We start from the raw sequence: 16062 nt of genomic DNA, 5'->3' as shown, positions 1-16062 counted from the left end.
GAGGTGAAGGTGGAGGGGGATGAGTGACTAGTACCTAATAGCTAGGCTCTGTGGACCCTGGTGTATCCACTTAGTTTTCCTACTACCTGCCACGTGCAGCCTTGGCTCTGTGGTGGGTGGCAATGGCCTGTCTGGAGCCCAGACTGCTCATGGCAGGCAGCATGGAGGCTGTGAGTGGCTGCACCAGGGTCCATGAAGCCTAGCTATTAGGTATTAGTTACCCCTCCCCTGCTTCTTGCTCCTCTCTCCCTCCCTCCTGCCCTCCCACCTTCCGGTTCCTGCTTGGACACCACAGGGCTTCCCTTCTCCCCGTCCCTCTCCTGGACTGGGCCCAGCTGGAGCTAAATGATAACCTGTAAGCTAGAACTAGTTATCACTGGGCTGATCAGTTAAAAGATAAATCCTTTAACCATTAACATGCTTACTCAAGAGCAGTGATTCTCAACCAGCGTACCATGGCACCTTGTTCAAGAGTGCCAAAGGGTGCCATTCAGTGTTAGTGCTGTCAGGTTTGCAAACATGATTCACAAGATAAACCCAGAGATTTCAAATAGAAATCCATCGCTCTGGTATCTCTGAGTTCCTTGCTCAGAAAGCAAGAAAAATTGCTCCATTATTTTTCTGTAGTAAAAAACAAAGAGTGAAAATCAAGAGTTGTCATTTTCCAAGGGGTGCCTGAAACCTATTCAGGGATGCCTTGAGTCTAAAAAGATTGAGAACCACTGCTCTAGGATATGCCCAGGGGACTATTTGAGGGGGGTTCAGTGGTGATTTGAACCCCTTTGATTCCTGATTTTCACCCAAAGTTTAAAAGAAAATGCCTGGCAGTGGCAGCAGCATTTCTATTCAAGCTGCAGTGAAGGAGTCACTTGACTTTCTGGCTCACTATAATCTACCTGCTTCCTTCCAAACTCTTCATTCCATGGGTGTTAGCAGCACTCTCTCCTTCTTAATGGTATTAATATTACACTAATCAAGCTATTCTTTTTTCTGCAATTCTGCTGTCTCTTAGTTCCTCCTGGTAATGTAAATAAGTTTCACAGGCCTCCATACTGTTTTCAACTCTAGTTAAAAATATTAACTTAGATGTGGAAACATTAACTTAGGTGAACATCAGCTCGGGCATGGAAATAACTTTCAGTGAAATACTAGATGTACGGTCAAGATGCTCAAGACACTTAATTTTGTTTTATGAATCTGAAAGAGATATGCATTTCATTCTAATGACTACAGGACTAAAGAAATAACATTTTGATAATTTTTGCCTAGTTTAATCTGGTTTTTTTAATGTAAAATGTAAAATGTATCAAATTAATGCACATTCCAATTCAGTTATGTTTGTTATTACTTTAATCTTAAACTGATTAATATTGCTTTTCTCCCGAGCATATGAGTAAACCTTCTAGTTTCTTTCTACCTGGAAAAAATGATGTATTATGTTATATGCCAGTGTTGCTTAAGCTTTTGGCCCCATGCGCCAAATGAGTGGTATGCAGCCTGTCTGCAGGCTAGATCAAGCCCCACACCTCAGCATCACACCCTGGAATTCGACACCATCCCCTTCCTGCTCCAAGCACCAGGATTGGGCTCCAGGAGCCTGGCACAGTTCCCCCCCAGCTCCCCACACTGGGATTGGGTCCCGAGGCCCCATGCCGCTTCTGCCTGACCCTGTGCACTGGGATCAGGCACCCAGTCCAACATGTAGGGCCCAGAGCTCCCTACTACCAAATTTCTGGATGCATGGAGAGTTCTGTGGGCTAGATGACACAGCTCTGGAGGCTGGAGGCAAAGCACCCATTATATGGGATGATGCACCATGCCATCTGCACCTCCCCCTTTTCATACTCCACCCATGGGTATGATTTACCCCCTGGCCTGGTTAATACAAGCAATAAACTGTCTCTGAAACATGGATGGGATGGCGGGGTGCAAAATGTACTTTTGCCAAATAACTGGAAATGTAAAGTAGAAAAACTGTACTCATACTGCACCTCTTGTAACTGCCTGGGAAGGCTGAGTCAAAACTTTGATATCCAAAGCGTTTCTGATGTTCTCCTCCACGGATGCACAGTACCCATCCACTACATTAGCAATAGTATCCTTCAAAGTTCCAAGATTATGAAAAACCTGTAGAGCTGTTCCCACTTGAGTTGGATTCTAGGGAGATAAGGGGGGGAGAAATGGTAAGCATCACTTTATGTGTAACCTTATTTACCCACAATGAGAGAAAGTTTTAATCTGTACATTTACAGGAGTTTGTGGATGCATTTAATTTATTATCACATCAGTGGTCTCTTTATTGGGAAACAAGATAAGAGAAAGAAGATGACAAGTGAGCTGAAAACAATGCTGACTGTGATCATCTGGGGACAAGCTACCAGCTAGTAATCCAATAATTCACACAGAGGAAAATTACTACATAATTTTGAGGCATGCACTCACTGTCTTGGTTTTATCCAGTTATAAGGTAAGGAGTAAGACTCGTTTGTATGTACAGCATGTGCTACATTTCTACCTTATAGGAACTCAACAGTTGATTAGATGTGAACAAAGCTCAAAAAAATCCATGCATCCAACTTACTCAGAGCAGAGCAAATTTCTAGGAGAATGACATCAACTTTTACAAAATCTGTCTGGTTTTACAGAGTAAAGGCTAGAACTTATTTAACAATTAGGCATTGCTCCAGGAGTCCCCCTGGAGGTGCTAGAGACTTAAGTGTCTAAGTGTGATCCTAAAACAAGTTGCATAAGCCCCACTCTTTTGGTGTCCACTTTGTAATGCACTTAAGCAGAATCATAGAAATTAAGGGCTGGAAGGGACCTCAAAAGATCATCAAGTCCAACCCCCCTGCTCTGGGCAGGAATACTGCTAAGATCAAATGATCCCAGCAAGGTGTCTGTCCAGTCTCATTTCGAAGAGTTCCAAGGTTGGGGACTGTACCACCTCCTTGGGAAGTCTATTCCAGATTCTGGTCACCCTCATCATAAAGAAGTTCTTCCTTACATCCAACATGAAACCATCCTCTAACAGTTTATGGCCATTGCTCCTTGTCCTCCCCAGAGTGCCCTAGTTTTTCTCCCACCTTCCGATATTCACCCCTTACATACTTACAGACAGCCACCAAGTCCCACCTCATTCTTCTCTTCCCCAGGCTGAACAGTCCCAGATCCCTTAGTTTTTCTTCAAAGTATCCTCCTCCAGACTCTTTCAAGATTCTCCATGTCTTTTTTGAAGTATGGTGCCCAGAACTGGACATAGTACTCCAGCTGGGGTCTCACCAATGCCAAGTACAGGGGAAGTATCACTTCCTTAGCCTTGTTTGCAATGCATCAGCTAATGCATACCAGTATGCTATTAGCTCTGCTGACTACAGCATCACACTGGCGGCTCTTGTCATCCTGTGATTGACCATAACCCCGAGGTCCCTTTTAGCCATCATGTTGGCCAGGACATCTTCTTCTAACCTATATTCTTGTCACTGGTTACTTCTCCCCAGATGCAGCACTCTGCATTTATCCTTACTGAACTGCATCCAGTACTGCTCTGTCCACCTTTTCAGCTTGTCCAGGTCCATTTGGACGCACATCCTATCCCGTAGCATGACCACTTTTCCCCATAACTTAGTATCATCTGCAAACGTGGCCAGTGTGCTTTCCACAGCGTCATCTAAACTGTTGATAAAGATGTTGAACAGCACGGGGCCAAGAACTGAACCCTGTGGGACATCGCTGGCCACCTCCTGCCAAGACGATACAGACCCATCCTGCTAACACTCTCTGGGTTTGACCCCTTATCCAGTTCCCAACGCACCTGACCATGGACTCTGCCAGCCCACAGTGCCCTGGGGTTGTTGTTTTTTTTTTTTTTTTATAAGAATGTCATGGGAGACCATATTGAAGGCCTTTTTGAAATCCAACTATATGACATCAACTGCATCTCCCATATCTTAGTAGTTCATTACCTGATCATAGAAGGAGACAAGGTTGGTCAGACGAAACCATGTTAGCTATCCTTCAGCATCATGCCTTCTGCCAGTCTCTAACAAATGGACATCTTGATAATTTTTTCCCAAATTTACCCAGTACTGATGCCAAAGTGACTGGGCTATAGGTTCCCAGATCCTCCCTCCCCCGATTCTTAAAGACTGGCAACACACTGGCCCCTTTCCAGTCTTCTGGGACCTCTCCCGAGCACCACAAGTCTTCAGATACCTTTGCCAACAGTCCCACAATGACTCTAGCCAATTCCCTCAGTACTCTGGGGTGTAGTCCATTTGGTCCTGCCAACTTGAAGACATTCAGCTGCTCTAAGTGCTCCCTCACCAGTTCAACACTGATCATTGGTTGGCAATCGCCCCCTCGCCCCCACATCCATCCAGTATCTGACCAGGTAGGTGACCATCACTTGCATGCAAGAACACCAACACAAAGTATTCATTAAAGAATTCAGCTTTCTCCTGATTATCTGTTATCAGCTGTCCTGTCCCATTCTGTGAGGACTGCACACTTCCCTTGGTCTTCCTCCTGCTCCCTGTATACCTAAAGAAGGACTTATTATTGTCCTTGATTTCAGTTGCCAACCTGATTTCAGGCACTGCCCTTGCCTTCCTTATCCTCTCCCTTCATCTTCACCTTAACTAAGTCACAAAAAGTAGAAAGGACCCCTACCTTTTGTATTAATACCTTTTGTATTAATGGTTTGTTAGGGGTATGAGCAGCATGGAATAAGATCACACTTAAATGCCTAATTACCACTTATATGCTTGATAGATGGAATAGGAGCTTACCAGAAATTTCTAAACCTTCTGGTTTTGACAATAACCTTGAGTATGAACCCAAAGCCATAGTATTTTCTGAAGCGTGTAGGCAGGCCATTCTATAGCCTCTGCTGATGCTATTGTCTGTGACAGCAAGCTTTCTTAAAATACAACAGAGTAAAAACTAACAAAAGTTTTTGCAGTTTCACTCCCATAAAAATTCCACTAAGCAGCAGCAGAGGTAGACACTAAAGGCACTTTTACATGTGCTCTGAGGTTGGGGGGGAGGAGGGTGGTGCTTTAATTAGATGCTCTGAGAGGTGCTCTAATTAAAGCGTCACTGCATCTTGTGTATCAGTGTTACTGTGCTTAAAAATGGTGGCAGGTGTGCTTGAACTAAAGCTTGTTCATGAATCTGTTCTGATGCGCTGGAATTCCAGTGCATCAGAGCAGCTTCTGCACTTGTGTATAGGCACCAAAAGGACCAGATCTTATTTCATCTAGTAGGTGTTTTAAGTACACTTAGATGCCTAAGTGTGATTCTACTCCCCCCTGTTCCAAGTTCCTGAACATCCATTAATGCACCTGCTTTTGTAACACACAATCATCATACCCTTAAGACTGAGTCACAAAAAGCAGCGAGGAGAGGGAAGTCCCACTCATGTACTGCTTTAATAGTTTTTCAGAGAGTCTAGAAGAATGCAAAGAAATTACACATAGGTGCATAAGTCCATCTACGTACCTAACAGGTGGAACAGAACCAGGCCCAAAGTCTATTCACTGGAATAAGAACCCAAAATGGAGACTTTGGGAAGGACAGAGCAGTGGAAACTGCTACCACACCCACACAAAATGCTGTTTTGCCAAACAGCATTCACAGAAGATTTGTGGAAGGAGATCAGATCAGATATCAAACCCTTATTCAATGGAGGCTATCAATGGGGGGAGCTGGGGAAGGAAGAGAGATCATGGCATCTGTAAATATCCCAATCATGATTCCAGAAACTGGGATTGAGCCTAGGGCTAGAGTTGTGTGAATGTCCTAATCCAGCCCTGTCCACTTCCTTTTCCAGCCCTTCTAGGTTGGGAGTGAAACAAGAAAGACCGAAAGATTAGTAGGATAAATTAGAAAAGTATTTATGGTGGGTAAAGGAGGAAACAATCTGGGGAAGAATGCCAGAGAGGGAAAATATAAGGGAGGAAGGCAGAGAAAACCATAATGAAAAGGGAAGAAGAAAAAGGGATGACAAAATAGTCACTAAGAAAATGAAGGAAAAAACACACGCTGACCTATCACAGGATAAAAAGAAAGGGAAAATTAGGACAGGAAAGGGGATACAGTAACTTGGACTAGCTGAACAGTATTTGTTGAAGGTTTTGGGGATGAATTTGCAACATAATTTATTTTGCTATTTCTGTGCCATGATGCTGTCTGACATAATATTATTCAATTTATATCCTTTTCAAGTAATTAAATGTTCACTATATACTTGGCTGGACAGCGCAAAGATCTTCAAATTGTCTTCAGCTGCTGCTAGGCTAAGGTATGCATTACCAATCCTTGGGAAGCAGAGGGGAGATCTGCATTCAGACCAAAGGGGTTTTTTTGCTGCATAACTATATACATCCAAATAAGTATTCAACTAGTCATTTAGATTTTTAAAAACTCTAACAGAAAATGGAATGACTTTTAGGGTTATGTGTATAATTGATCTATTTTTCTATTTTTTCCAGATTTTTTTCCCTAGACGAAAACTCCGTTCCACTGTATGCCTTGTAACAAAGCAAATGAAATGAAGGATTATATTTACAAAAGATGAGGATGGAGAGGAAGTTGCTGCAAGTGCTTCTGGTGATGTGCTCTCTTCTATGCAATATCTCCACGGTTAGAGCACTTGCTCAGGGATATGGAATACCTTCGTATGCCTGGGAGGATTTAAATTCACAGAGCCACTCCCAAGTAAAATACTTTGACCAGCAGGCTATATATAGTCTGTTCTGGGGTGAGGATGGAGGGGACCTCTCAATCTTTCCTGTTGATGCTGTTCCAGTTTGCATAAGATACTAAATAACTACAGCTAGAGAAAGAAAGATGAAATAAATGATTCTAGTCTGGTGGCTGGAACACTCACCTGGGAGGTGGAAGACCTGAGTTCCAGTTCCTGCTCTAGTGAATGTTCAACTATTTATACAAAATGACATGATCAGTGACAGACATGGAGAGTGCACCAGCCTAGCTGATGGGAGAGTACCCTAACCACCACTCTAAAAGGTGGGTGATATGGGTTCAAACCCTTTAAGTATAAGAGGGAATTTAACCTAAGTTCCCCACATCCTGTGTGAGTGCTCTAACCTCTGAGCTACTCAGGGAAAGGAAGACAACATCTCCTCCAGCAATTTTATGAACAAAACTCCTCTTCCAGCAGTTCCATTTCTCCCCCAGATACAACTATCCAGTGAATTCAACCCAAATATACAAACAGTTTTGGAATAACCAATACAAAAAACTCTTAGCAAATTTATTATTTAGCAAAAAATTATGTCCAAATCTACCGACAATGTTACAAATGAAATTAAACAAATACTACATCGCTGTCTTATTCTTTTAAATTAGAGTGGATGTAATGTTGGGGAGTCATGTCCCAGTTATTTGGCCCTAAGTAGCCCCAATCAGGGGAAATGTTCAAACCCTGCTAATACTCTATTAAAAGGGTTTTTTTTCCATCTACTTCACATATCCTTGTCTTCTCTCATCTAAAATAGTTAGCATTTATTTTCCCCACAGCCGCACATATAGTTGGTGCATCATTAATCCCATGGGAACTGCACTTCCTATGCAAAGCTAGTTTCTAGGTTTATGGATGATAAGAAAAACCCCCCCAGTATCTCTCCTGGGAACAACTGCATTATACAGAGAGAGCGTGTTAGAGAGCAAGGAGAAAAACAAACAGTAGGAAACAGGCAAACACATCTCAGAATCAGTGTTTAGCACCAACACAAGACTGAGCAGAAGTTTGAAAACAGAACTGTGCAGACTTCCACTACCAACAAGTCTGCTTTGATGAAACAACAGGAAAGATCTCTCCGAAGCTTAAGGCTTAGCTTCCAAACATTTGGGGAACTTTAAGCAAACAAAATGCACAATTTTTATCAATTTCATTTCTATTACAAAAGTGAACTCCCTAGTACTACTTTGACTAGGGAAGTGATTTTAATGGTTTATACTAAATGCATGATCACATTCTGTTCTTTCAAAATGCCTCAAAACCCAGGAAGGACTCTTCTGGATTACCTGAATACTTAAGAGAATTATTTTTCTGTCAGGACATTAGAGTCCCAATATAACAACAGATTATTCTTTAACAGACTACCCTCACGGAGGGATCTAGGAATGTAAAAAGGGGAGGTGGGGAGTGCGAGATGCCACCAGCACCACAGGGTGGGCAGAAGATGGGCAGATTGTGTATAACAACAGCTGCCAGGGACTTTTTCAAGTCCCTGAAGCAAATCTGCCTCCCTCCCCAACCATTCTTCCCTTCCCCTTTCCAGCAGGGTTTCTCTAGGGTTTCCCTTGTGGAACAGAGAAGCAGGATCTGCCTTTTGCCACTTTGTTGTAGGTAACTGTCAAGGGAGAAGATGATAAAGTATTACAAGGACAGTAGAAGTGACTATATAGCCAGGAATGGGATTTCACGGCATGGCTGCCTGTGACAGCAAAGGACTGTCCTATACAACTCAGGAGGTCCCTTCCAGTCATATGATGACATTTTTGCAATGATTTTGAAGAGGAAAACAATATTTTGTCAATTCCTGTCCCACAGAGCTAATCAACCCATGTAGGGTCCATAGTTAATTTTGCTTATCACACCAACCTAAAAAAAGAAATTGCTGAGTCTTACACCAGCATTCTTAGAACTGTTACAACTCTTGCGCCTCAATTAATTTTTTTTCTGTCAGTTGTCAGCAATTTTTTGATATCCATGTTAAATTGTTTATCTGAAACTCATCAGAAGTCACCCATGTAAACTTGCTAACTGAAGAATAATGTTCTTTTTCACATTTAAGAAACGTAGCTTAAACTTATACTGTCGCCCTACTCCCAGGCTTTTCAAAACTTTTCTCCATGAGGAGACTGCCCTGTGGACCATCACCTCTATTCCTAGTTGTGAGCCACCTTCACCATACATTCATCATTGTTACAGAAATGACTTGCAGCTATAGCCATTGTTTACATGCAACTGCAATATTAGGAAAGTAATGCATGCTTAGCTGTGTTGTAATTACATTTAACAAATGGAAACAGAAGTACCAGCATGACATTACTATTCAGCTCTTGGAGCAAGTGCTCTAGGGATGATACTTTGGAAACCTCTCACCCAGGGGATACAAAATTAGTCCCTCACTTAGGCTCCATAACACCACTAAAGTGCACACATCAAAAATGGTTTTTATTTGTTTTGTAAAGGAGCAATAGGGACTTAGATTTAAGGTCATTATTATTTTGCAAAGGACAAATGGCCCTGTTCAGAGATGATTGTGACAGGAATGCAGAGGAAAATGAGCTTGATTTTAGTTAGTTACTGAACATCTGACTAGTACTACAAATAAAATGTTATGCTTTCAAAGCATGAAAGTGTTACCAAAAATATTCATTCCTGCACAAAAACAAAAGGAAGGAAAAAGTATAAAACAATGCAGATCAGCAGAAGGGGCAAATCTAAATGGCTTGTTAATTATGTCAAACCAAAACAAGATACGTAATTAATAATGTTATTATTCTGCCTGCATTTTGACATAACATGCTTTAATGTTGTAAACAAGATTGCTCATATGAGCAGTTTACAGAAATGAAGCAGATTTTCTTAGCATTTAAGCCAATAATCCACATTAGCATATAGTGACATAACCCTCGAACAGAACATAGCAAACAAGAGTGGAAGTAATTTAAAGAGTCAAGACAATGGAACTAAATCAGTGGTGGCCATTCCCTTCAGCAACGCCTGTTGGATAAGTGGCCTGGGGTCGGTCTGAGAGCCAGATCCGGCATGGGGTCAGTCCACAGGTGTGATTTCACACACCAGTCAGATCCCACATGGAGTCAGGGTGTGGGGTTACTCCATAGGCATGACCCTGCATGAAGCTGTGCAGCCAGATTCAGCCATGCACTGGCCTGACTCCATGGGCCTGGAAGTGGCCTCACATCCACCTGAATGCAGCTGTGCACCAGCCTGACTGCGTGCATGTGGATGCCACTGCATCCCTGGCCCAAATATGCATGCCTGAAGGCAGCTACATGGCCTGGACTGACCCTGAGTGCCTAGATGGAGCCACCACCCCAATCAAACCTGATTTACCCAAATGTGGCTGCATACCCAGGCCCAACTCTGTGCACAGGGCCACATTACCCAGCCTGCAGGACTCCCCATGGATTTAAAAACCGGGTAGCAGGGCAGCAGACTCCTACTGGCAGACCCTTCACCCGTTGAAGGCGGAGGGTAGACCAAGGTCACCTTCCAGGCCAAGGGAGGACTCAGGGATCTCCCATACTGTCCAGCCATGGGGTTGGATCAAGGTGGTCAGGGGCCCCAAGGCCCACTGTCCCACCCCCTCTGGGGCTTTACAACAGGTGAACCTCTTGCAGCCCCAGTAGAGCCTGTAGAGATGCCAGCTCCTGCAGGCAAGGGGGGATCACCCACCTCTACTCTTCCTAAGACGAAATGCAGAGTGGTCGTCATGAGAGACTCCCTCCTGAGGGGGACTGAGGGAGCAATCTGCCACCCCAACCCCCTAGCCCGGGAGGTCTGCTACTTCCCGGGGGCCTCCACCCAGGACATAGCTGAGAGGATCCCAAAGATTCTCCAGCCCTCTGACCACTACCCTATGCTCCTTATCTATGTGGGCATAAATGACGTGGCTCGGAGCAATCCCAGCCAGGTCATGAGAGACTATAGGGATCTGGGAGCAGGGTTTAGGGGGTTGGTGGCACAGGTGGCCTTTTCCTGGCTCCTCCTAGTTTTGGGTCATGGGCTAACAAGTGAGACACAGGTTGAGGTAGTCCATCAGAGGCTGCAGCACTGGTGTCATCACAAAGGCTTCAGCGTCCACAATCACAGTCCACTCTTTGGTGAGGATGGCAGTGGTCTGCTGGGAAGAGACAGCCTCCACCTCGCTCTTCTGGGGAGGAGGCTGTTCTTAGCCAGGCTGGCTGACCTGCTCCACCGGGCTTTAAACTAAGCCCACTGGGGGCTGGGGGAATTACTGCCACTGCAAGCCCATTGGGTAACTTTTGTAAACCCAGCAGGCTAAGGCACTCAAGGGAACCCATCCCTACCCCAGCCCCAGAGAAATCTGTAGGGAGGGCAAGGGCCCCCACTGAGACACTCGCGTGCCTGTACACCAATGCCAGGAACTTGGGAAACAAACAGGAGGAACTGGTCCTCCTGCTACACCAAAAAGGATTATGATCTCATAGAGATAACAGAGACCTGCTGGGACTCTACCTGTGACTGTGCCACAGGTATAGACCTATACCTTGTATAAGAGAGATCATGTGAACAAAAGAGGCAGGGGGGTAGCTCTCTATCATCAAGGAAAGCTATGCAGGCTTGCAAGCTGACACTGGCACCCAGGGGAGACAATTGGAGACTCTCTAGGTCAAAATCCATGGTGAACATGGCACAGGGGACACAATGGTGGGAGTCTACTACAGACCTCCTAGCCAGGATCAAGAGCTTGACCAGGAATTCGGCAAGGAACTAGCTGAGGCTGCAAGGTAGTGCATGGTTGTCATGACCCAAACAGGAGGGGAGTTCAAGAAGAATGGTTGCTCCTTAAGGGAGCGATCCTGGAAGCTCAAGCAATATTTCTGCCCTTTTGCTGCCTTTCCTCCGAGACGGGATAGATATTGCTTGAGCTTCCAGGAAAAAGAAAGACCTATAAAGGATGGAAGGCTGAATCCACCCCAAAGAAGGAGTACTATGCACTGGTCCCCAGACCTGTAGGGAGCAAACCAGGAAAGCCAAGGCTGTGACTGAACTCCAGCTCACTACACATATCAAGGACAATAAAAAGTCCTTTTTTACATGTGGGGAGCTGGAGGAAAAGCAAGGGTAACGTTGGACCCCTGCTAAACCATATGGGTCAACTGACAACTGACGCCCAGGAAAAAGCCAACCTGCTTAACAGGTATTTTGCATCAGTTTTTCACCAGCCCCAAGGGATGGCCATGCTCAATACAGTATGGGACACCCAGGGTGAGGGAGAACTGTTACCCTTCATCAATGTTGACCACGTGAAGGAACACCTTGAGAGGCTGGACACCTTCATGTCAGCTGGCCCAGAGAGCTTACACCCCAGGGTACTTAAGACGCTGGTAAGCATCATAGCTTTGCCACTGGCATGGATCTTCACGAACTCATGGTGCTCAGGTGAAGTGCCCAAAGACTGGAAGAAGGCGAACGCGGTGCCTATCTTCAAGAAACGGAGGAAAGTAGATGCGGGGAACTACAGGCCCATCAGCCTGACCTCTATCCTGGGGAAGATCTTGGAGAAAATCATCAAAGAGACCATTCTTGACAAACTAGCTGATGGCAATTTCCTGAGGGATAGCCAGCATGGGTTTGTTGTGGGTAGGTCTTGCCTGACCAATCTCATCTCCTTCTATGACCAGGTGACATATCACCTGGACAAGAGAGAAGAGACTGACGTCATATATCTCGAATTTAAAAAAGCTTTCGATCTGGCATCCCACAATCGTCTTATAGAAAAACTGGCCAACTGTGGCCTCGGCTACATCGCAGTCCGCTGGCTGGGGAATTGGCGTCAAGGTTGGACCCAGAGAGTCGTAGTTGACACAAGTCAATCATCATTGTGTGCCATGACTAGTGAGGTTTCCCAAGGCTCTGTCCTTGGACATATTCTTTTCAACATCTTCATTAATGATGTGGACACTGCTGTCAGAAGTGGACTGGCCAAGTTTGCTGATGACACCAAACTTTGGGGTAAAGCATCCACACCTGAGGATAGGAGGGTGATCCAGGCCAACCCTGACAGGCTCGGAAAAGAGGCGGATGAAAACCTGATGGCCTTCAACACCAAAAAATGCAAGGTAATCCACCCTGAGAAGAAAAACCTGCAGCGTGCTTATAGGCTTGGCAGTGCTATGCTTGCTAGCACCATGGCCGAAAGGGACTTGGGGTTGTGATTAACCACAAGATCAATATGAACCACCAATGTGATGCTGCCGGCAAAGTGAGCTGGCAAAGCGAGCTAAACTATGACTTGCATCCATAGATGCTTCTCTAGCAAATCCCAGGATGTCATCCTCCCACTGTACTCAGCCTTGGTGAGTCTGCAGCTGGAGTACTGTAACCAGTTCTGGGCTCCACAATTTAAAAAGGAGGTGGAGAAGCTTGAGAGAGTCCAGAGGAGAGCCACACACAATCACAGGGCAGGAAAACAGGCCTTATGATGAGAGGCTGAGAGCTATGGGACTCTTCAGCCTGGAAAAGCACAGGCTCAGGGGGGACCTGGTGGCTGCCTATATGTATATAAGGGGTGTACCTCAGGATTTGGGGGAAAACCTGTTCACCAGAGTGCCCCATGGAATGACAAGGTCAAACAGTCACAACTTCTCCAAGTCACAAACTTCTCCAAGACTGTTTCAGGCTGGACATAAGGAAGAACTTCTTTACTGTCTGAGCCCCCAAGGTCTGGAACAGACTGCCGCCAGAGGTGGTGCGAGCACCTACTCTGGACTCCTTTAAGAGACAATTGGACTTTTATCTTGCTGGGATCCTGTGACCCCAACTGATTTCCTGCCCCTGAGGCAGGGGGCTGGACTCAATGATCTTCCAAGATCCTTTCCAAACCTGACGTCTATGAAATCTATGAATGCCGTCGGCACGCCCCCAACAAAGTTCCAGACCCAGATCTGGGCTGTGGACTGGAGGTTAAGTACTGCTCAGCTAAATACATTTTAGATGCAACAGTAGACTGTATTTACTCATAAATGGCATACGGCTTTTCCTTCAAAATCAGCCCTCCCAAACTGGTGCATGTGTATTAAGAGAGGAGGCCAATTTTTCTTTGCCAGAACTTCACCGTGTGGAGGCATCAGTTTTTGGCAAGTTTTATCTTATAACAGGGGTGTTTTACTGAGTGTTACAGAGTGCCCTACAGGGGGTAGTTTCATAGTTTCTAGGGTCAGAAGGGACCTCAGTAGATCATCTAGTCCGACCCCCTGCCATGGCAGGAAAGAGTACTGGGGTCAAACGACCCCAGCAAGGTGTTCATCTAACCTCCTCTTAAAAACCCCCAGGGTAGGAGCCTGCACCACTTTTCTTGGAAGTTGGTTCCAGATCCTAGCTGCCCTTACCGTGAAGTAGCATCTCCTGATATCAAGCTTAAATCTACCCTCTGCCAGCTTGTGACCACTATTGCTGGTCACTCCTGGCGGTGCTTGGGGGAACAGGGACTCCCCCAATGCCTGCTGATCCCTCCTGACTAGTTTATAAGTACGTGCTTGAGACCTCTGTGGCTTGATTTAGCCACAGCGTATCCCCAAAAACCAGCCCAGGTTTGGCTGCTAGAGCGGGGAGGGGAGAGAAGAGTGGGAGCCCAGGCTCCTTCCACATTCTGAGGATCCTGGCCTTTCAGTCCCTCCCTCTCCCTGTAGCTCTGAATCAAGCAACAAGCATCCAGTTCTGCTCTTGGGAGAGGGACTTCATCTCTTTTTGGGGGCTGCAGTGCAGCTCAGTTCCAAGCAGCACAGCAGAAGATCTCTTCTGTAAAGACATTTACTGGGGCAAAGGCCAGCCAGCCAGAGGCTCTCTGTCTCCTCCAACAGGGATAAGCAGTCCCTCTCTTCCAATACAGCTCACACTGCCCTGAGCACCCCCAAAATTACTCAGCTGTCCCCTATCCAGTGTCTCCAGCTCCCCAGAGCTCATCCACTTGTCTCAGTCCCCAGATTCTTTTGGCCAGGAACTAGAACCATAGTTACCAGCAGGGCTGGATTTACACCTCACATACCCCTATGCACATGATCTTCAGCACCACCTATCTACTCTGACTTTTGTTTTTTCCAAGCCAATGATATATCAATATCTAGTGGTCACCTGTACTGTGGGTAGTCCAACCGACAGGTTTTAAGCATGTATTGTGGTATATGGGAATTGATGCACTGGTTTCCTGTCCCTATTTATAATACTATATACAATATATATATATTTTTTTTTACTTCCATAAAAAAACTGCAACACTAGAATGGCAATGCCACTGGTATGTCAGCAACCCTAGGCACATGCCTACTTTGCCTTATGGGTAATCCGACCCTGGTTACAAAACTGCCTATTTCTAGCCTGCTCTTCCATTGTCATGCAGGTAGCATTCTTTCAGTCATGTGCTGCTACTGCTGCTGTATCCCAGGCTGCCTATAATACTGCTGGATCATAGACAGGCTTCTTCGGGAATTCATGTCAGGATGGTAGAAGTGGGGCCAATGGAAGTAAAACTAGGGGGTGGGCTAGTGGGGGGCAGGGAGCAAGGTGCACACAGGGGCATTTGGGTGTAGGGGTAAGTAGGGGGGTCCCTGGAAGAGGGGTGGGGGGAGAGCACAGTATCAAACCATTGCTGCAGTCAAACAGGGCTGCCAAACCAAAGACATTTTTTATTGCAAGCTTTCTACTGACAACCAAACTTTTTTTACTATGGTTGATGTTAAATCCCTAAATTTGAATCCAGCCCTTCTAACTGGGGCCTGGCAGCTGGACATGGCCTGCCAAAAGAGTTGTATTTACCAAATGTAAAACATATATCAGTAAAAGCATGCATCGGTAAAAAAGTTTGACTGTCAGTAAAAAGCTGGCAGGTTGTCAGTAAACAATTTTTCCTGGGTTGGATACCCTAGTTGATGCCAAAGGTTCATCTTCTCTCATCCCAAAGATAGCCAACCTTGGCACTTAATCCATTAGCCTATTTACAGCTTAAAAATGTAAACCAAATCACATAATATTATATCAACAGGAACACAATTAACATAGAAATATCACAAAAAAGCCCATATCCCAAGATACTGCTGATGGCACTCACCACAGTACAACATATCCATCACACCCCTGTTATGGGATAAAAATTGCCAAAAATTGGTGTCAATTTTGTTGAAGCAAAATTTTAAGTATAGGTGCTGCCAATGCATGAACTCAGTTTGATTGAGAGTGGAAAATTCCATGCAGGGCCTGAGTTACCGCTTCTATGACCTCAGGAGCTGTCAATCAGCCCTGACCCGCTTTCAGCTCTGAGCAGA

The 16062-nt window shown here is 45.2% G+C and overlaps 1 protein-coding gene across 1 annotated transcript in view; it reads right to left on the bottom strand.

The window, feature by feature from the left end:
- Nucleotides 1-16062, bottom strand: part of COG5 (component of oligomeric golgi complex 5) — a 343620-nt gene that overhangs the window by 118453 nt on the left and 209105 nt on the right. Inside the window, exon 8 of the mRNA XM_019543552.1 lies at nt 1992-2157. Coding sequence (XP_019399097.1) covers nt 1992-2157 — 166 coding nt within the window. The remainder of the gene's footprint in view (nt 1-1991; nt 2158-16062) is intronic.

Source organism: Crocodylus porosus, unplaced genomic scaffold, assembly GCF_001723895.1.
Source record: "Crocodylus porosus isolate Cpor-Errol unplaced genomic scaffold, CroPor_comp1, whole genome shotgun sequence".
Classification (NCBI taxonomy): Eukaryota; Metazoa; Chordata; order Crocodylia; family Crocodylidae; genus Crocodylus; species Crocodylus porosus.
Note: the sequence above shows the minus strand (reverse complement) of the source record. Positions and strands in the feature narration are given on the sequence as shown.